Source organism: Hippopotamus amphibius, chromosome 6 (genome assembly GCF_030028045.1).
Source record: "Hippopotamus amphibius kiboko isolate mHipAmp2 chromosome 6, mHipAmp2.hap2, whole genome shotgun sequence".
NCBI lineage: Eukaryota > Metazoa > Chordata > Mammalia > Artiodactyla > Hippopotamidae > Hippopotamus > Hippopotamus amphibius.
The window spans coordinates 139,361,588-139,382,238 of NC_080191.1; the positions used below are offsets into that span (position 1 = coordinate 139,361,588).

The window sequence follows — 20,651 nt, forward strand, 5'->3', positions numbered from 1 at the left end:
TCCTCCCTCCCTCCCTTCCTTCCTTCCTTCCTTTCTCCCTCCCTCTCTCTCTCTTTCTCTTTCTTTCTTTTCTTTCTTTTTCTTTCTTTCTTTCTTTCTTTCTTTCTTTCTTTCTTTCTTTCTTTCTTTCTTTCTTTCTTTCTCTCTTTCTTTTCTTTCTCTCTTTCTTTCTTTCTTTCTTTCTTTCTTTCTTTCTTTCTTTCTTTCTCCTTTCTTTTTCTTTCTTTTCTTTCTTTCTTTTCCTTCCTTCCTTTCTTCCTTCCTTCCTTCCTTCCTTCCTTCCTTCCTTCCTTCCTTCCTTCCTTCCTTCCTTCTTTCCTTCCTTCCTTCCTTCCTTCTTTCCTTCCTTCCTTCCTTCCCTCTCTCTCCCTCTCTCTCTCTTTCTTGGCTGTGTTGGGTCTTCGTTGCTGCACGTGGACTTTCTCTAGTTGCGGCAAGCAGGGCTACTCTTTGTTGTGGTGCGTGGGCTCCTCATTGCCATGGCTTCTCATGGAGCACAGGCTCTAGGCTTGTGGGCTTCAGTAGCTATGGCACATGGTCTCAATAGTTGTGGCTCACGGGCTCTAAAGCGCAGGATCAATAGTTGTGGCACACGGGCTTAGTTGCTCCATGGCATGTGGGATCTTCCTGGGGCAGGGATTGAACCCATGTCTCTGCATTGGCAGGCGGATTCTTAACCACTGCGACACCTAGGAAGCCCCAAACATTCTTTAAACTGTACTATATCCAAGGACACAAGCAGCTATATTCAGAAAAATAACTACTAACCTTATGTTTGTAAGTATTGCAACCTCATGTTCTCAAGGTCTCCCCTTATAACTATGCAACCATTTCAGACCCTAACCAGTCCTTACTGAGCAATCATCCTTATTGCTTGCCAGCTCCAATTATAATTCTTGATAAATAACTCACATAATTATCTGTAACCTTGCAGTTTTTGCCTTTATAAGTCTCTCCCATTTTATAGTCTAGCAGAACACAATTCAAGTACTTCTTGGATCTGTGTCTTCTGGGATGCAGTCCTAACAAATCCCAGATGAACACCTTTTTATTTTAATCAGGTCTCTGTTTCTAAAATTTTGGCTAATGGTACCTTTGCTAAGTAACACCTCTCTGAGGTTCAGTTCCTTCACTTGGCAAATGGGGATTAACACATATTTCATAGGATTGTTGTAAAAATTAAATTAAACAGTGAGTGTAAGGTGTCTGGCTTATAGCAGGTAACTTAACAAATATTCATTTTTCCTTTCTCTAGGAGCTTAAGATCTAGTTGGGATGATAAGCTGTAAACCCATGAAGAGGTAAAGAAAAATCCAAGATTTAAGCCACAATTCATATGCACTGAGGTGGCTGGAGAAGATGATTTTTAATGTCCCTTCCAGCTCTAAGCATCGATTATTCTATACCAGCTGTATGTGAAGTATCGTGGCGCAGTGCATGATGAGTTGGCAGCTGGGAGGTGCAGACAGTAAGTGCTATGAGGTCAAAGAAGGCAGCAACTGCCCTGGACTGGAATGGTTTCAGAAGACCATTAAAAAATTCTGAGCTGTCTGAGCTAGAACAAAAGCCCAATTCAATTAGGAGAGTGACTGGCAAGAATCTGATTATAATACAAATTCAGGCCAAGCTGAGAAGAATAAGAGACATAAAATATTGTAGAGAAAGAAGAAAGGAAAAGGCAGTATCAGCAATTTGGTTTCTGAAACACACAGAGAATATTAAGCAGCTATCATGCTTCTCATCCTTATAATAGTCTTATAATAGGTGAAGTGTATCAGCCCTGCTGAGAATCTCCTGTGAGTGAGTAATCTCTAAGAAATGTGTTTGGTTACAAATAATAGAAAACCTGGCCAACAGCGGCTTACACAAATAAAGTTGGTTTTTTTTTTCTCCTTCAAGGGAAAGAACTTATTATGTTGGTGCCACAACATAATAACACAGCTAAGACACAGGCTGTTTCTCACTCTCTTCTCCCTCACCATCCTTAGCTTGATGGCATTTGCCCTTATTGCTCTTTGCCTTATGGTCAGGAGGTGGCTGCTGTGCCTCCAGGCATCACATCTGCATTCCAGACAAGAGTCAGACAAAAGGGCAAAGGAGCAAAGAGTGAGGGCACAATGGCACACCCATTGAGTCTGTGCCTTTTTATTCAGAAAGCTAAAGTTTTCTGGAAGATTGCCCAACAGATTTCTCCTTGTAACCTCCTGGCCAAAACCGCTCCTAGTGGTAAAGCCTGGGGAGAAAGGGGAATGTGGATGGTGTTAGCCATCTGATGATGAAGAGCAAAGTGTTGAAGTTACTACAAAGTCAATTTTCTTAGTAGTTATCGGGTTATTCAAACTACCTACTGCATTTCGGGTGAGTTGCGGTAGTCTGCGCTTTTGGGGGTATTGGTCTATCTCATTTAAGTTTTCAAATTTTTGTGTGGAACGTCTCTCGTAGTAGTCCCTTATCAATATCCAACTATGTGCCAGCTGTCTAACTCTTCAAGATATTCAGAAACATTGTATATGTCATCAATTTTCGGTTTCTTGTAGAAATCTTTCTTGGAGCCATCAGATTGCTCCAGTCCAGGGGGAAGCCCCCTTTGTGTAGCATGGAACTATCACTTTGGGATTTTGCTTAACTTTTCCTCTGTTTCCCGAGTCCTGTGTCTTCCATTTTCTTGGTTTATATCTGTCAGTAGCTTCCTCGTAAGGGTGAAACTGAGAATATCTTTATTCGACCTTTACACTTTATTGATAATTCGGTCTAGAATAGAAGTCAAGGTTGGAAATAATTTTTCTTCAAAATTTTCAAAGTGTTTCTTCATTGCCTTCTTGTTTCTGGTGTTGCTGTTGAGAAGTGTGAAGCTATTCTGATCTTGATCCGCTGTACGTGATCTGTTTTTTTCTACCTGGAAACTTCTAGGATCTTTTCATCACTAGTGTTCTAAGCCTCATGGTAATGATCTCTGGTTGTACCTATTTTTATCCATTTTGATGAGAATATGGTGGATTCTTTCAATCTGTATATTCTTGTTCTTACATTCTGCAAAAATATTTCCTGGATTATTTCTTCGATAATAATAATGTTTATAATAATTTGGGAAGTTAATTTGGAGGCCATGGTTCAACTAACTGAAAAATATCCTAAAGCAAATTATCTATACAGCCAGATGTTTTAGAAAGTGCTTTTTTCGGATATCCACATTTGCTTACACACACTCCCTGTACATGCTTGGAATCTCCCCTGAAACAAAAATTCAGATGAGTTACAATGCTCACATAGGCAAAGTAAGTTTATTTCTAAACAGTTTTGGCAGGAAAATTCTCACCATCACCTCCAGACTGGCTGGTAATTATAAGTACAGTTTTGTGTGTCATTGCCATTATTGCTACAGGAGTGAAAGAAAAAAAACACCACCAAGCATCTTCGAGATCATCTGAGAGGAAGAGGTAAGGAGGCTTTTAGGAGGAATGAGACACTGACAAAGTAGCAATTACTGAAAAGAAGGATCAGAGCAAAAAAATGTCAGTTTCATATCCCCAAATTCTTAGTTCTTTGGGACTCAGTGCACACAAAGTTTTATCATCGCAAGTTATTTTGGTGCATCTAAATTTGTTCATTTCTGTTTTTCCTTTGTTCATCTTCTCTTTTATGATACCTTTATAAAACTTATTTTTATAAAATATTTCCTCATCTACTACTGTGGCAGTAGTTCTCTCCCATCAGTAACATCTAAGACTAGAGGTTAGTGATTACATCTTTGAAAAACTACAGTAGAACATCACAAATTTAATCTCTGATATTTTGCAAAAGTGCTGATATTTCTCAAGTATTGTTATAGTAATTTTCTTATTTTATTTTTTCTGTTTTATTTGCTGGGATTCCATGTGAGACTTTATGTGTATTTTTAAAACTTTTTGTTGAAGTATAATACACATGCAGACATATGCATAGATGTTATAGCTGAATGAATTTTACAAAATGAACACTTGAATTTATTTTGTTTATAATTTCTTTATCTTGTAAATTAATAGTGAAACAAGATCACAAGTGTGATGTTTCAAATTCTATACATTGGATGTATCACATACTAACCATTTCTTGTCATTTAACTCAATTGCTGTTAAGGAGCTTCACCTGAGAATAACATAGCTCCGTCCATAACAGCCTTTTGCAGCTTCCTAAGCACTTCTTTTCGCAGCTTACAGCTTACTAACATTTCTACATACCTCATCTCAATCATTTCTCACAAACACTTTATGAGGGATGGATTATTACATAGTTTTAGAAAGAAGGAACCAACAAGGACCTACCGTGTAGCACAAACTATACTCAATATCTTGTAATAACATATAATGGAAAAGAATCTAAAAAAGAATATATATACATAGATATAATATATATATCTATGTATATATAACTGAATCACTTTGTTGTACACCTGAAACTAACATAACATTGTAAATCAACTATATTTCAATAAAAATTTAAAAAAAAAGTAAAGAAGGAAACTGAGGCTCAGAGAGGAGTAGCAACCCCTTGGGGGCAGAGGGTCTACAAGATGCAAATTGTGAACATGAAGCAAGTCCAGGTCTGGTATCAATTCCATAGACACACTGCTTTTGTGTGGTGCAGGCTGTGAGGCGCTTCCCAGATTCCGCTTCAGGAATAAGGAAAGGACTTATTCCTCTGAACGACTTATTCCTTAATCCTGCTGCTGGCAGAAAGCTCTGCATTTCATCCACTTCTGGGACTGACTTGGCTGAAGAGAGAAACCTCATCCGAGGTTATACCTCCTTTCTTGAGCGGTCACGTCCAATGACTCAATGACAACGGCCCAGGCCCCTCGAGAAAACTCGGAATGGTCATCTCAGTCTCAGAGCTTCCGGCATTATGGTTGGTGAGGCCTCCATCAGACTGCAAGGCACCACTGCTTCTCCCGCTGCCCACTTGTGGTTCCCTTCCTTCCCTTCCACAGGAGTTGATTCTAAGTGTGCTCCCTAATAAACCTCTCCAACCTATGAGATCTTGATATCCCCCATGTGCTATCACATTTGATGGTGTGAAAAAACCACACCCTGCATCTGAAAGTTCTGTGTAGAATTTCACTGATTAACAGATATGAATTGAGCATTTACTACTTGCTAGGTATTGAAATACTTAAAATTAATAAAACTCTACTTTTGAAACACGTTCAATTTGTCTTTAAGAAAGTTATGTTGTCATCTAAAACAAAACAGATGAAAATCAATATTTTTATTCACCTTAATTGGTTGAGAAAGAGATTTTATGGATTCTGATATGTTTTTTTTAATGAGTTTGTGGATGATGAATCTGGGGAACCCGTAATTTGCTAGGAGGTCATAGTCATCTAGTCCTTTTAGGAATTCCATTTTAATACTGAGGTCAAATACACAGAATTCAAGTATGTAAAAAAAAAAAAACAAAAAAAAACCTAAAGCTAAGATTTGAATAAGGACAAATATCCTGAATGTAAGGACTATGGGACAAGAGAACCCATTTTTTCAAGGTGAGATTTGAGGATTAAATAAAAAGTGCAAAATGAGTTTTTCCCTGGTGTAATTTGCCTATATTATCCCATTGTGAAATGAATCCTAGCAACCTCATCCTGATTTCTGGCAGACATCTGACACCAAGCACGTACTTGTGACATCTGGAGATCTTAGTACTGAGGGGTGGAAAGTGGGAGGAGAGACATAGGTGCGTATTTCATTTATCAAAAGCCTGAGAATCAACTATACTCTAAGATAAAAAAAAAAAAAAAAGCCTGTGGCCTTTCTGCACCAATCACAGAAGGGTCCATATGGTGGCACTGCTCTGGACTCCAACTTGTAACCTAAAGGGTAATTCTCGCAACATCTGCAGCCCTTGATGTCCTACAAATGAAGGGGGAGGATGTCCTCAAATTCCTCCCAGCAGAGCCCACTTAGGTGGCACCAACCCTGACTTCCAAATGGAACAGTACACCTATAAAAGAAAAAGTGATGGTGTTACCTCATAAATCTGAAGAGAACCTGGGGGAAGCTTCTACCGGCAGCTCGTGCCATTGTTAACACTGAAAATCCAGCAGATGCCAGTGTTACACCCTCAGGAATGCTGGCCAGCGAGCTGTGCTGAAGTTTGCTGCTGCCACGGGAGCCATTCCTATTGCGGCTGCACCATCCACTCCTGGAAGCTTCATTAACCAGATCCGGACAGCCTTCCGCTGTGGGTTCTGTGGTTACGGATCCCAGGGGTGACCACCAGCCTCACAGAGGCATCTTGTACTAACCTGTCTACTGTTGCTCCATGTCCACAGACTCTCCCCTGCGCTGTGTGGACACTGCCGCCCCTGCAGCGAGAGGGGCGCTCCCAGCGGGTCTGATGTGGTGATGCTGGCCTGGGGATTCTGTGCTGGCGTGGCTCCATCTCAGGTGCACACTCATGGGAGGTCAGGTCCCATCTCTGCTTCTACAGGGATCCTGGAGACTGAAAAGGACGAGCGGGCAGCTGCTGAAAAGGCAGAGACCCAGGAGGAATTTCAGGGTTGAATGAGCGCCTCCAGGTCCCAAATTTATTGCTACTCAACCTGAAGTTGCAGACGGGTCTGAAGGTGCAGGTGGCCTCGACACCTTCCAGCAGTTCCTCCTGGAGGACCGTACCGCACAGCCAGCCTCTGAAGGCCGGTCTGCAGCTCCCGCTGCTCAGGCCACTAAACAAGGAGGAGCAACCAGAGTGGTCTTAAAGCTGCTCTTCCACAGACTCTTTTTTTTTGTAAATTAATTAATTTATTTATTTTATTGGCTGTGTTGGGTCTTTTTTCCTGTGTGTGGGCTTTCTTTTAGTTGTGGTGAGTGGGGCCTACTCTTTGTTGTGGTGCGCGGGCTCCTCATTGCCGTGGTTTCTCTTGTTGCGGAGCACAGGCTCTAGGCGTGTGGGCTGCAGTAGTTGCAACACATGGGCTCAATAGTTGTGGCTCACGGGCTCTAAAGCGCAGGCTCAGTAGTTGTGGCACATGGGCTTAGTTGCTCCGTGGCATGTGGGATCTTCCTGGAGCAGGGATCGAACCCGTGTCCCTTGCATTGGCAGGGGGATTCTTAACCACTGCGCCACCTAGGAAGCCCCTTCCACAGACTCTTAAACAGAAAATGGAAATAAGGTCGATGGAAAATAAAGTTTCTTTAAAAAAAAAAAAAAAGCCCACGAATAAGAATAGCCGACCTGAGCTTCAGAAGGGTTGGCAGCCTGGTATGGTGGTGTGTGGACACAGAGTTAGACAAGCTGTTGTTCACGTCCTGGTTCTGCTACTTACTTGCTACAGAACTCCCAGCAAATTACCTAGTTTTTTGGAATATCAGCCTCATCTGTAAACAAGAGCTTCATGAGGGCAGGGGCCATGTCTGTGTTGATTCAGTGCCTAACAAGCCTGGCACTGTGGCACTTGGTGCTAAATCAAACAGGGTATGGAAGGAGTGTATTGAGAAAGAAAAAAGGAACAGCCCCTGACATTCAGAAGCTGGGCTGTACTCACAGGTAGGCCAGCAAAGGAAGGTTAGTTCCTGCAGGAACTGCCAGTGGTTTGCATGGCTGTGTGCTTAGGAATGTGGCAGGTTATGTTGGGGTCAGATCCTGAAGGGTCTTTTTTCTATGCAGAGACATTGTAAATAATCCAGTGCAGAGACCACTGCAGGATTAAAAGCAGGGGAGTGTAACAAATCAAATTTACATTTTGGAAGAATGGATTGGAGTGTGGAAATAAGGAGAAGCAACGGGAGACTACTTAAGTACCCTATGCAAGATATGGAAGGCCTTTTTTGATCACCTTCTGTAAAACTTTTCTTATTCCTTGAAATTTAGGGTGAGAAGACTGAAAAAAAAATATGTTGTGCTTTTCAAATATTTGAAATTCTGTCATAGAAAAAGTGATGAGATTCTTTCTGAGCTGCTCTAGGATCAAGGTATAAACTCATAAGGAAATATTAAGTGCACTACGGGGAAGCATATTACAATAATTAGAGTGGTCTGAAAATAACACAGACTTCTTCACAAATGATTATTTCTTACATTTCTTTCTCTCATCTATTCGACAAATATTAATTGGAGTAGTTAGGGTATGTCAGGTTTTAGGCACATAACCGTGAACAAAATAGACAAAGGCACTGCCCTTGATGGAGGCTGCTCTAATTTCTTTGTGTAATGTGGTACCGTTTATAGATAACTTTTATATAATCATTTAACCAAGAAACAAGCTGCCAATAGGGATATCTGAAAAAAGGATACCTGAAAAGTGAGCTCCGGCCAAGGGAGAACGGGAAGGATTATAAACCAACAGAAGAGCTGTAGAGTCTGTGTGAGTCTCGTGAGCCATAAAAGGAGAGAGCCGGGGAACCCCGAGCCTTCTTGCCCAGATCCTTCCCATGGGTCTGGCCGCCCCGCCCCCCGCCGCTAGCCGGCGCCCTCCCCTTCCTCCGCCCCGACCCGCCGCTGTGACTTGCTTCTCCAGGCCCGCGGGATTTCGAGCTCGTCTCTCGCGAGATCTTCTCCGCACCGGAGTCAGCTGTAGTGGCCGCCGACTAGGCGACTGGAAGTGGTTCTGCTGCGGTTTTTCGGCACTTCTGGGTTTGGTCCAGAGGCGCTACGTAGGTTCTGGGGCCTGAGACCCGGGCTGAAATCGCGCGGGGTCCCTAAGGAGAGAGGGGGACGGGCTCCCTGGGCTCGGGGCGACCTCGGGCCGCGTGCGCGCCGCGTGCGCGCCGCCGGCGGGAGCCCGCGTGAGGTCTCACCCCCGGGGCGCCGGGTCGGGGTTGGGGGGCGGCCTGCTGGCGCGGTGACACCGCCCGCGGACTCCTGCAGTGCGCGTTCGAGGCACGCCCGCGGCAGGGGTGAGGGCGTGGGGTGTCCCGGGCGGCCCCGGCCCTCTCTGGCCCCTCCTCGGGTTCACTGGGGTTGGCGCCCGGGTGACGCCTGAGGTCGGCGCGCAGTGTAGTGTGGCTCGAGGGTCTTGCAGATGGGAACCGCCGGAATTCGCTTCGTTCTGTTATTGAAGAAATTACTTTTTCCAGAGGTTCCAAGCGGAATTGGTTTTTCTCATGTGCTGCTCTATGAGGTTTGGCTGCCTTATTTAGAGAGGCAGAAGAAAGATGAGTAACAGACAAATGTCGTGAATCTCACTATTCGCTCTCTTTTTAAAATCAGGTTATAACAGAAAAATGGAGTACATGACAGAACCCGTCAAGCACACACCTGGACACATGTGAGTTGTGTCCCTTTTCTCCCATCCCCCTTACATTATTTAAAAATGTTAAAGTGAATCTTTGAAACTTACTGTAGGGAAAGCTTTTCTTTTGACGGGGACGGAGATGGGGGGAATTCTTTTGTTTTAAGTGGGAAAAATGAAAGCCTTATTTCCTGAGAAAAACGAGTTCATTTTTCGCTGGAAAGTTTGCTGTAGTAAATTCTGCTTCAAGAGTGTTAAAATATTCACTGTACATTCTTCTAGATTGGCATCAGCCCCTGGCCATATGTGGCTTTTTAAAATTAATTACAGTGTAATAAAATTAAGTATTCATTTCTACTATGCGCATTTCAAGTCCTCCATAGTCACATGTGCCTGGTGGTTACCTTAGTGGATATCAGAGATTCTAGAACTTTTGTTTTGGGTAACAACAATGCTTCTTAAACATTTTGTGTTCTCAGTACACCTAGGGTTATGACACTCCCATCATACTGAATCACTAGACTCTTTACATCCTTTAAAAATTTTTTTCCTCTGGGTAAATGTTTACATTTTGGCAGTCCCTGTGATATATTGAGCTTTAAAAAAACATTTGCCTTTGGTCGCTAAAACTGTTAATGATTACTGTTAGCAGTTATTTAGATTCTCTAAACCAGGGATCCCTGGGCCCCGCCACCGCGCCAGTCGTGGAAAAATTGTCTTCCACAAAACTAGTCCCTGGTGCCAAAAAGGTTGGGGACCACTGCTCTAGACCCTTTGTACATCAGCCATATTTTGAGGCTTTTGGAATTGTGCCCATCCTTTTCTTTTTTCTTTTTTTGCCTCAATAATCCAAGGTTTTTTAATCTACTGCATCTTTGAAGATTGCTCTAAGTCACTTTTTTAAAAAGGGCAGAGATACTATGGTCTAATGAAGGCTTTGGTTTGTTAGTTTTTTTATTTTTTAATTATTTTTTGCTGAAGTATAGTTAATTGTTCAATGCTGTGTTAGTTTCTGGTGTGCAGCAGTGTGACTCAGTTTTATATATATGTATATATATTTTCATATTCTTTTCCATTATGGTTTATTATAGGATATTGAGTATAGTTCCCTGTGCTATACAGTGGGACCTTGTTTATTTTATATGTAGTAGTTTGTATCTGTTAATTCCTGTTTGATAGTTTTTTAATATAACTAGTGCACTAATGAAATCTAATTTGAAAAATATATGCTTTGTTTAAGCTTGTGCTGCGATTGTGGTGTCCCAATTACTCCAAATCCTGCCAATATTTGCGTGGCTTGTCTGCGAAGTAAAGTAGATATCAGCCAAGGCATTCCGAAACAAGTCTCTATATCTTTCTGCAAACAATGCCAAAGGTACGGTGTGGTACTATATTATCCTACTTAAAGTTGAAATTTATGTGTAAGCGAGCCACCAGGATATACAGAAATTACACATACATATAATAAAATGCATGTAATTGAGATTTAAGTTTTTTTTATGTTGGTGTAGCTAGAGATTTTAGAATTTGCAATTTTGTAGGGTACTTTTCTAGTTTTCCCTGCTAATTTGGTAAAGTTAGTGTAATCGTATTTGAATCTGTTCTTTTTCTGTTAAGGGATTAACAGGTTTGATGTATAGAATTAATAGATACAAGTTGATGTTTTTAAGGGTGAGAGCAGATTTTAAAGATATATTAATTACCATGAAGCTTTTATTTTTCCCTTCAATCACTAGAAACCATGTATGATGAAAAGCACCTTATTTTTTAAGTAATTTGGCAGTATGTTTTAAAAATCATATGTATTAATGTTCCCATGTAACTAAAATAACTATGGTTGATGGGAAAAAAGCTCAGCTCAGTATATCATGTCTAGGATGGTCACCATATGTTAGGCCCTGTCCTAAGTCTGATGCTGGCTGGGTTAAAAAACTTAAGGGATTTAAATTTTAATTTAGTCAAGTTTAGTGTAAGATTTTAAATTTTGCAATTTAAAATTAGACAAGGAACTCGAAGTAGATAAATAGTCTGAGCTATTATTGATACATATCTTTAATACTATCAATATTAGGTACTATACCTTTTTGGTGTGTGAGAAATAAGCAATTCTTAAGCATTTTAGATGTACATTATAAACCATTTTAATGCTGTTTTGAGGTGATTTTTTTACCTGTGTTTCAGAGCATAGCTTCAAGGAACTTTTGGGCATTTTGTCATCCTCACTGGAATTCTTATTGGTGCTTGATGTAATAAGACCTTAAATAAGTTATTTCAGATTGACTTTCTCAAACACTCAGAATTTTACCTTTTTAATTAAACTACTGGTCTAATTGAAAGTTTTCTGTAACTGTTAAAATATGTTTGGGTTAAGTGCCTCAGATCAACCTTGAGTATTATTATATCTGGTTAATAATCATTGTTATGTCTGAGTATTCAGATGGGATTTTGTTTTTCTAAGAGATGCTGAGTTTCAATATAGTATCTTTTCTTTCAGATATTTCCAGCCACCAGGAACTTGGGTACAATGTGCATTAGAATCCAGGGAACTTCTTGCTTTGTGTTTGAAAAAAATCAAAGCCCCTCTGAGTAAGGTAGGTCAAATAGCTAAAATCAGTTTTTGTAGGGTTGTGTGTGTTTAATCTCTCATTTTCAGATAATCCTTGTATGAGTAGATTTTCCAAAATAACTATTAAATGCTGTTATTGGTAAGCACACTACTACAAATGTTTTCATCTTTAAAGTTGCGTATGTTCTTTTTTAATGGAAATGAAAATCTTTTTGCTTTAAAAGATTTAGTATAGAATCAAATTTTTTCATTTATTATTTGAGAACTTCTTAATGTGCGGTAATCTTTTCTGAGAATATTTATATAAAATCATCGTTAAATATAATTTTGGAGGCTATAGTATTAGGCTATGGTATTTGGTTTAAAAAAAATTTCCATTACTGCTCTAAAAAGAAAATATTTGTGCCTATTACTTAAAGTCAGTGTATAAACATCTCCAAAAAACAAATAGGGTTTGTTAATCTAGTTAGCCTCTCTACATAACCTTTCAGTTTTCTTTATGCTAAACTTTGTGACATTTCCACCAGGTATGTTTTTAATTGAAATGGACTCTTTGGATTTGAAGGCCTTCAGATTTTCTTAAACTGTGATAAAATTTCATGTAATAGTTCTTTGAAATTCTCCCTTTATCTTCCTTGTTTTTTTCTCCCTGGGATTTGTATTAGTCAAATGTTGGACCTACTAGCTTAAAACTTTGCCTTTTTGCCCTTGTATTGTTTTTAACCTTTTTTTCCCCCAGTGTTCCTGGCAGTTTCCTTTATCTTCCAATTTTTGTATTAAATTTTTTTCAGTAGTAATATTTTAAGTTTAGAGTTTTAATGTTCTTGATGCAGTCTGTTGAATATTTCTGAAGGTTTAATAATATTATATTGTTATTGTTTTTTACTTTCCTTCTATTCCTTGATTTGTCTCAGTTTTCTTTTTTTTCTGGAGTCAGTTTTCTGTCTAATTTGGGCTTTTACTTTCATACTTCAGCCTTTTGTCAAATGTTCATTAATAATTCATTAGCATTCAATAGATGTTTATCAAGTGTCAACTCTGTGCCAGTCTGCTTTTGATGTTAGGGATATGGCAGTGAATGAGAGAGAGAAAAATCCCTGTCTCAGAGACTTTTATTTTAGTTGAAGGGGAGGGTGTGGAGTAGTCAATGAATAAAATAAATAGGTATATTAAAAGGTAGAAATTCTGTGGAGGAAAAAGCCAGGAAGGGGATAAGGACTGTGCAGGGAAGAGTTGCAATTTAAAATAGAGTGGTTATGAGGGAGGCTCAAGAGGAAGGGGCTATATGTATACATATAGCTGATTCACTTTGTTGTACAGCAGAAAGTAACACAACATTGTAAAGCAATTATAATCCAATAAAGATGTTAAAAAATTTTACGAAGAAGAGTGATTATTACTTAAGCTTTCTGAGCCTGTTTCCACATCTACAGGATAAGTCATAATATCTACCTCCTAGAGTTGCTGGAATCAGTAAATTAGTAGTATAACATTCTTAAAACACTGACTAAAATGTTAGCCATTGTTATTATAAATCTGTTTTTTTGTACTGGAATGTAAGCCCCTGAAAGGCATGACAAAATTGTATATCTAATCCTTAGCGTAATAGAATATTCAGTATTTATTGAATGTTACAGGTTAGTTTAGGTAGGTTTGGTTTTAGAGATATGATCCACATTTACTATTTATTCACTTAGTCGCTCAACAGATGTTTCTTGAACTGCTACTAGGTGTCAGGGATCTTGCTAAGTGCTGGGTGAACCAGAGGGAGAAGGTCTCTGCCCTTGGGGAGTTTCGTGGTGGAAACTCATAAAAGAATAAACACAAAAATAAATTTATATAAAAAAAGAAAAGTGGTTAGGGGAGGCCTCACTGATAAGGTGATACTTCAGTAAACATTAAAGGCAGTAAGGGCGGGAGACACTGTCTGGAAGAGAAGAGCATTATAGGTAGACAAAGTAAGGGTAGAAGCCAGAGGCAGGAGCATACCTGTGTGGTTAGAGTGGAGTGGGGAGGGAAAAGTAATTGGGGATGAAGCCTGGGAGGGCATGGAAAGTCAGTAGGTCAGGCCTTGTAGGCCCTTTTGAGGACTGGTTTTTACTCTGAGTATAATGGGTATAGAGGGTATAGGGCAGAACAGTAAGATGAATGGTTTACAGTTTATCAGGTTCGCACTGGCTGTGTTTAGAATAGATTGAGGGGGATGGGCACCTTTAGGAACCAGTTACAGTAATCATGAGAAATGATGATGTTTGGATCAGTAGTAGAGGTAGTGAGAAGTGGATAGATTCTGACTCTTATTTTGAAGGTAGTCAGTAGGATTTACTGATGAAGCTCAATGTAAGTTTATGAGTTGGAAGAGTTAGGGGTGACTTCCGTGGTTCTTGACTTCTGGTTCTTGAGTATGGAGGAGAGAGTTGCTGTTAGTGAAGTAGGAAAGGCTTCAAGAGGAGCAGATCAGGTGGGAGAGATCAAAGCCCATCTCAAAAAGTGGTACTTAGATGTCCATTAGACACAGAAGAAATAGTGGGGAGCTGGATAAATAAGTGAGGGAGTGGTCCATACTGGAAACAATGAGTTTAGGGTGTAGATACTATTTAAAGTTGTGAAATTGGTTGAGATTTCCTAGAGAGTTTAGAGAAAGGGAGACATTTGAGGACTGAATCCTGGGATCCTTTAATGATAAAAGTTTGAGAAGATGAGAAAAAAAATCAGTCATTACTTCCAGTTAGCCTCAGGGAGAGCAGTATATATAATCAGGAGATCTAGAAGGTGAAGGAAATATTCAGGAAAGAGATTGAGAATTTAGGAGGTTTTGTTGTTAGTGAATGTTGAATTCCAGAGGCCACAGTGAAAAGAATGGGGAGGATTTGGGGAGGAGTGTTAGATGGGACAGAAAGGGCATATGTGGAACCATGGGGAGATCAGAGTGGGAGAAGAGAAGGTGACTGAGGTAATGGTAAAGAAGGATAAAGGGCTCAATAAGGTGGATTAGTTCTGGTTGTCTGAGGACAGATAGTTTGGTGAGGCTAAGGAATGGGGAATGCAGATGGAGCCTGAGGGAATAAGAAGCACTTTGTCACCCTCTGTACCTGGTGTGGCTTGTTGACTACTAGGCTTTGCTTTAGGGGAGCCAGTCATAGGAGGGGGGTTTTACTCTGGACTGCTGTATCTACACTGACTTATCTAATTCTCACCAGACAGGCCTTGATAAAATTATTATCTGCCTGCTGATGTCTCCCAGATGTTATCTGCAGCTCAGATTTCTCCATAGAGCTCCTGACCAAATATCTATCTCACTATCCACTGAACAGCTTCACTTGGATATCTTAAGATAAATCCTCTTAAACTTAATTGTCTGAAACCAAATATAGCACATTCCTCCCCATTTAATCTGTTTTTTTTGTGTCAGAAAGATAGTGTTACCTAGATGCCCAAGACTTGACCGTCATTCCAGAATCTTATTTTCTTCCTTCCCATATCTAATTATTATTAAATCCTATAGATTTTATCTCCTAAATAGCTCTTGGCTTGGATCTTTCTGCTATTGTTTCCAGCCCCTCAGTTCAGGTCACCTAAAACTTCTGCCCAAATTATTGAAACAACCTCCATTTTTGTTCTCCCACCCCCTTCCTTTGAACCCCACTTTAGTCACATTGAGGTACATTTAGTTTGTCACATATGGCAAACGTTTTTGGCCTTTGCTGATCAAGCAGTGAGTTACCATTGTGGATTCAGTATTCACTGCATGAGATTCCCTCTAATGAATGTTCATTCTTTTTTTTAAGCCACACATTTATTATGGAGAGAATGATAAAAGTAGAAACCTTTGTTTATGAGATTTCTAGTAGATGTTGAGGTCATCAGGTCTTTGTTTTCTTCTAAAAAGTGTAATTTCCATTCAAAAAACTATACTGTTTTTAGGGGAAAGAGTTTTTTTTCTATGCAAGTATTTTAAGTTTTGCATGAATTACACCAGTTGCATTAATATAGTCATTAGCTTTTCCCTTTATTTGCTGTTTTTGTTGTCATACTGCTGATGATTTTTTTTTTTTTTTAAACTAATGATGTTGGGTAGATTAATCATGGATTCCTTAAGCATCTGTGAAATCTGTTTATTAATGAGTTATTCTTTCATCTTTTTTCTCCTCAGATGGGAACTTATGTTTCTCTTTGTGTTTTATTGAAGGTACGGCTTGTAGATGCAAGCTTTGTTTGGACTGAGCCCCATTCTAAGAGACTTAAAGTTAAACTAACTATTCAGAAAGAGGTAAGCTTTAATTTTCTCAGCATGGTTAAAGTGTAAGTAGTGAAGATGAGGGGCTATTGATAAGTTATATTATGACTTGAACAGCTTAGAAGGAAACAAATACACTCTTAATTTTAACCTTTTGTTTTCTTTTGGATCATCTGCACAAATTATCAGATCACTAGTAAGAGCAGCTATTGTTCAAGATTAGTGGGCTAAGTTAATCTCAGTCTTTTTTTTTTTAATAAACTTATTTGTTTATTTATTTATTGGCTATGTTGGGTCCTCGTTGCTGCACGAGGGCTTTCTCTAGTTGTGGTGAGCGGGGGCTACTCTTTGTTGTGGTGCGCAGGCTCCTCACTGCTATGGCTTCTCTTGTTGTGGAGTATGGGCTCTAGGTGTGTGGGCTTCAGTAGTTGCAGCACATGGGCTCAATAGTTGTGGCACATGGGCATAACTGCTCTGCAGCATGTGGGATCTTCCTGGAGCAGGGATCGAACCCGTGTCCCCTGCATCGGCAGGCGGATTCTTAAGCACTGCACCACCTAGGAAGCCCCTCAGAGTCATTTTTATTTGGAATAAGATTGAGGTGAAAACGTGAGCTGTTAAGGCAGTGCTTCTCAAACTTGGCTGATCATTATAACTCACAGTGACTGAATCAAACTAGATTCAACTTATGTAAGATCCAGGAATCTGTTAAAGCTTCTCAGGTGATTTCTGATGATTGCCTGTGTTTGGGAACAATTAAGTTAAGGAATGTCTTCTGTTTTGAGAGTTTTCTTTGTCTCCTGAGGATGAATTTTATATACACACATGCATATACATGTATATATAGCTATAAAAATTCTTCAGAGAATATCCTTCCAACACTTCAACTAATGGTAAATTTGAAATGTTAATGTAATAAATCCTATGAATTAAATCTATATATCTTTCTTAAAATAGTATAATTTATGACTTTAAATGTAACTCATTTATTGTTGATTTCCTCAGAGCATTTATGGAAAAAGATTTTAAGTTACATATTAAAGGATCTTCTTTTAAGGAAACTATTTATTATTAAACAGAAAGAAAAGTATGAAGGAGTGTGATTGTTTTCTTTGTCAGGTGATGAATGGTGCTATCCTCCAGCAAGTGTTTGTGGTGGATTATGTTGTTCAGCCCCAGATGTGTGGAGACTGCCATAGAGTGGAAGCTAAGGATTTCTGGAAGGCTGTGGTTCAAGTCAGGCAAAAGGTAATGAGAGAAAGATGATGTGTGAATCCTCCATCTTGTATTTTATCTTTGTTGGCTATACATAGCGAGTAAAACCTTCTCCTTTCCCTTCTTTCCAAATCGTTCAGGCACCAGGGATATTCCAGGTCTCTGGGGCATTCACCTTTAGAAACAGATCATTGCCACATATTAGATAATCTTTAAAGATTGCTTTTGTTTTAAAAATCAGTGTGGTATGTCTGTAGATGGCTTTTTTTTTTTTTCTCTTGCATTTCATTTATTAATCTAATAATGCATTCCTGTTTAGACTTTGCACAAAAAAACTTTCTACTATCTGGAACAGTTGATCTTGAAATATGGGATGCACCAGAATACACTTCGTATCAAAGAGATTCATGGTGAGTTAAAATTCAAAACGTTTGAAATGATGTCAGAATTTTATTTCAGCTATCCTAAGGAGTCTTTTATCTTTACTGATAATATCTAGAATAGTACTGTCCAAAAGAACTTTCTGTTAGGAGAAAAAAAATCTTAGTTCTTTATCTGCACTGTCCAACCAGTATAGTAGCTGCTAGCCATATGTAGTTATTGAATATTTGAAATGTGGTTAGTGCAACTGGGGAACTGAATTTTAATTTTTTTTTCTATTTTAATTGAAATTTACACTAAATAGCTACCAGATGAGTAAACCAGTAACTGCATTAATAGAATGTAAAGTGGTATGATAGAAATTCATCAAAAACTTGTTTTATGCAGAGGTCAGTTTCTGATTGAAAGAACATTATTTTTGAGATCTGTAAGTTGTAATATTTTTGTTTTTCATATGCCTAGTGGCATTTGTGATGGATACATTGAATCAAAAGGTTAAACTCAGTAATAATAAACAGTGATATACAAGTGATATAATTAGATTTCTTGAAGATGGAATTTAAAAATATTTGTGTGATTTCATAATGGCTCCTCAGCGCATGTCCTGTCTTAGCACTTACTATTGATGTAGCATACTTTTATATACTAGTTGATGGATGAGTAGTTCTTTAATTAATAATAGAAAACATAAATATTCTTTAGCTAACTCTTAAGTTTCTTGCTAAAAGTTAATATTTTTAGTTGTAGGACATGTACATAATTTTCCTGGTTGCTAAAGTACAGGTTTAGAGATAGCTATTCTTGAAGGAATGACCACATTCTTGTACTACTTATTTTAAAGGTGTGAGTTCCTCTGTTACTTACTGATCCGTTAAGTCATTTATCTCACATATTTTGAGGAAAGTACTTAGAAGTGTGGTTTTGGGTCCTTAAATGGGGAAGAATGAATGCCAGTCATGTCATCTGGAGAAAATCTTTTAAGCTTTATGTCTGATGTGCGTGCATTACTAGTAGACATAAGGTGAACAGTTGAAATCGGTGAAATGTAGGTTACTGAATACTTATTGTGGGTAAGGTACTTTGCTGCCTCTAACATGGTGCCTGGTTATTAGTGGCAATTCATCAGACAAAAATACACCTTTACTCTGAGTAACTTTGTTTTGAGTAACTCTTGGGGGTTAGGAGATCCTAATATTCTAGCAAAGGAAGCAGAAAACTGATTATCTGTCCTCATGGCAGAAGTATCCTCACACAGAGTTTTTTTGTAGCAAAAGACTTGGATACATTCTGGGGCATACTTTTTGCAATCACTTTCAAAATCAAAAATGCTACAAGTTTAACAGTCCTTTTTTTCATCCAGAGAAATTATTCTATTTTTTATCCCCTACTGGCTCTTGGTTTGATGTAAATAAATCTTTTGTTTGCTTGTTTGTTTGTAACTTTATTTTCAAAATCATAACAATTGTAAAAATTTAAACAGAAGTATATATGAATAAAGGACCTCTGTCCCATTTATCCACTTGTTATTCCCAAATGTAGCCCCTTAAAACAAAATATTACAATATGTACTCTGTATATAAATTGTGATAACATTAGTTTCCCCTCATAAGAGACCATCTGTAATATTCTGTGACTTGCCGTCTTAATGTGTTTAGAAACCTTTCCATATCATTGCATGTAATCCCATTTCATTATTTTTAACCAGTATGGTTGTGTATTTGTTAATCAGTATGTTTTAAATTATATAATTGTTTCCTACTAATTGGTTTACAAGCTGCTCTATTTTTTGCTGCTACAAACAGTACTGTAATAAACATCCTTATGTTTGTGCATAGTTAGTGATCTTTCTGCGGAACTGAGTTTAAGAATTGAAATTAGTAGACAAGAGTATGCAAATGTTAAATTTTTATATGTGCTGCTAGATTGTTTTCCAAAATAGTGTCAGTTTACAGCCCCATCACTTGTCAGAATTTCTGTTTTTCCAAACACTTGCCAACATTGCATAAGATTGTATTGGACTTTCTGATTTTTGCTGTTCTAATGAAGGGAATAAAGGCATCTTGTTTTTATTTTCATTTCCTAGATTACTAATGAGGGTTAACATTTTCATATGTATTAGCCATTTATGTTTATCTAATGTGAATTGTCTGGTTTTCATATATCTATTTTTTCCTTATTTATTTTTTCTCTTATTCAGGGTATCAATCTCATTACATGAGTGTATTAGTACATGTAGAGAGAGGAGCATGCATTTGAGTGTGAGCCTGAGAGAGCAGATACTTTCTTACAATGTCTCATGTCTTTTATCATCTAAATTTTTCATTTTTTAGTTATATAGCTATGGCTTATGACTTTCTGTCTTACACAGGAAAGTTTTTTATACTCCCAAGATTATTTTTAAAAAGTAAATTTTTGTTTTGCTTTTGGATCTTTAATCTTACCTGGTAAGAGTTTTTCCCAGAAAGTTAACTTGCATTGTCTCAATACCTACCTACCAAGTAGTCTATCTTTTTCCCACTGATTTGAAGTATCTCCTTTCTTATATATATACTAAATTCCTTTGTACACATAGCTCAGTTCTGGTTTAGTCTGTCTCTGCTTTTATCACAGTATATAAATTATACTTTATAGTGTATACCCCCTTGTTAATTCTTTTGTAGAACTTGGTTGATAGTGAGTAAGAGCATGGATTCTGGAAGCAAATTTTGTCGGTTTGAATTTCTGTCCCACCAGTTTTTTGCTGTGTGACCTTAGGCAAGTTTACTTCTCTGAGCCTCAGTTTTCACATCAGTCGAATAGAGAGTATGATAATAACATTTACCTCATAGGATTATAGTGAGGATTAAATAATTTGTGTAAAGCACTTAGAACTGTGCCTGGTGCATAATCATGTTTTCCATATTTCAGTAATGTATTATAGTTTCCCTCAGCAAGATTTTGAATTTTTCTTGTTTTTTTGGACTATCCTATACTTTTTGTTATTGTGGATGGCAACTTTTTTCATTACGTTTTCTAAGTGATTATTGCTAATATTTTGGAAAACTCTT

The 20,651-nt window shown here is 38.4% G+C and overlaps 1 protein-coding gene across 2 annotated transcripts in view; it reads left to right on the plus strand.

Moving 5' to 3' along the window:
- The first annotated feature begins 8,495 nt into the window (after window positions 1-8,495).
- NMD3 (NMD3 ribosome export adaptor) overlaps window positions 8,496-20,651 on the plus strand; it is a 32,974-nt gene continuing 20,818 nt past the window's right edge. The window contains exons 1-7 of one of the 2 annotated variants that reach the window (XM_057739042.1): window positions 8,496-8,627; window positions 9,184-9,241; window positions 10,446-10,580; window positions 11,700-11,796; window positions 15,961-16,041; window positions 17,128-17,256; window positions 17,543-17,633. In XM_057739042.1, coding sequence (XP_057595025.1) covers window positions 9,198-9,241; window positions 10,446-10,580; window positions 11,700-11,796; window positions 15,961-16,041; window positions 17,128-17,256; window positions 17,543-17,633 — 577 coding nt within the window. In that variant the 5' untranslated portion in view covers window positions 8,496-8,627; window positions 9,184-9,197. Of the gene's footprint in view, window positions 8,628-8,981; window positions 9,095-9,183; window positions 9,242-10,445; window positions 10,581-11,699; window positions 11,797-15,960; window positions 16,042-17,127; window positions 17,257-17,542; window positions 17,634-20,651 lie in introns of those variants that run through there. The other variant, XM_057739044.1, reaches the window with a different exon arrangement.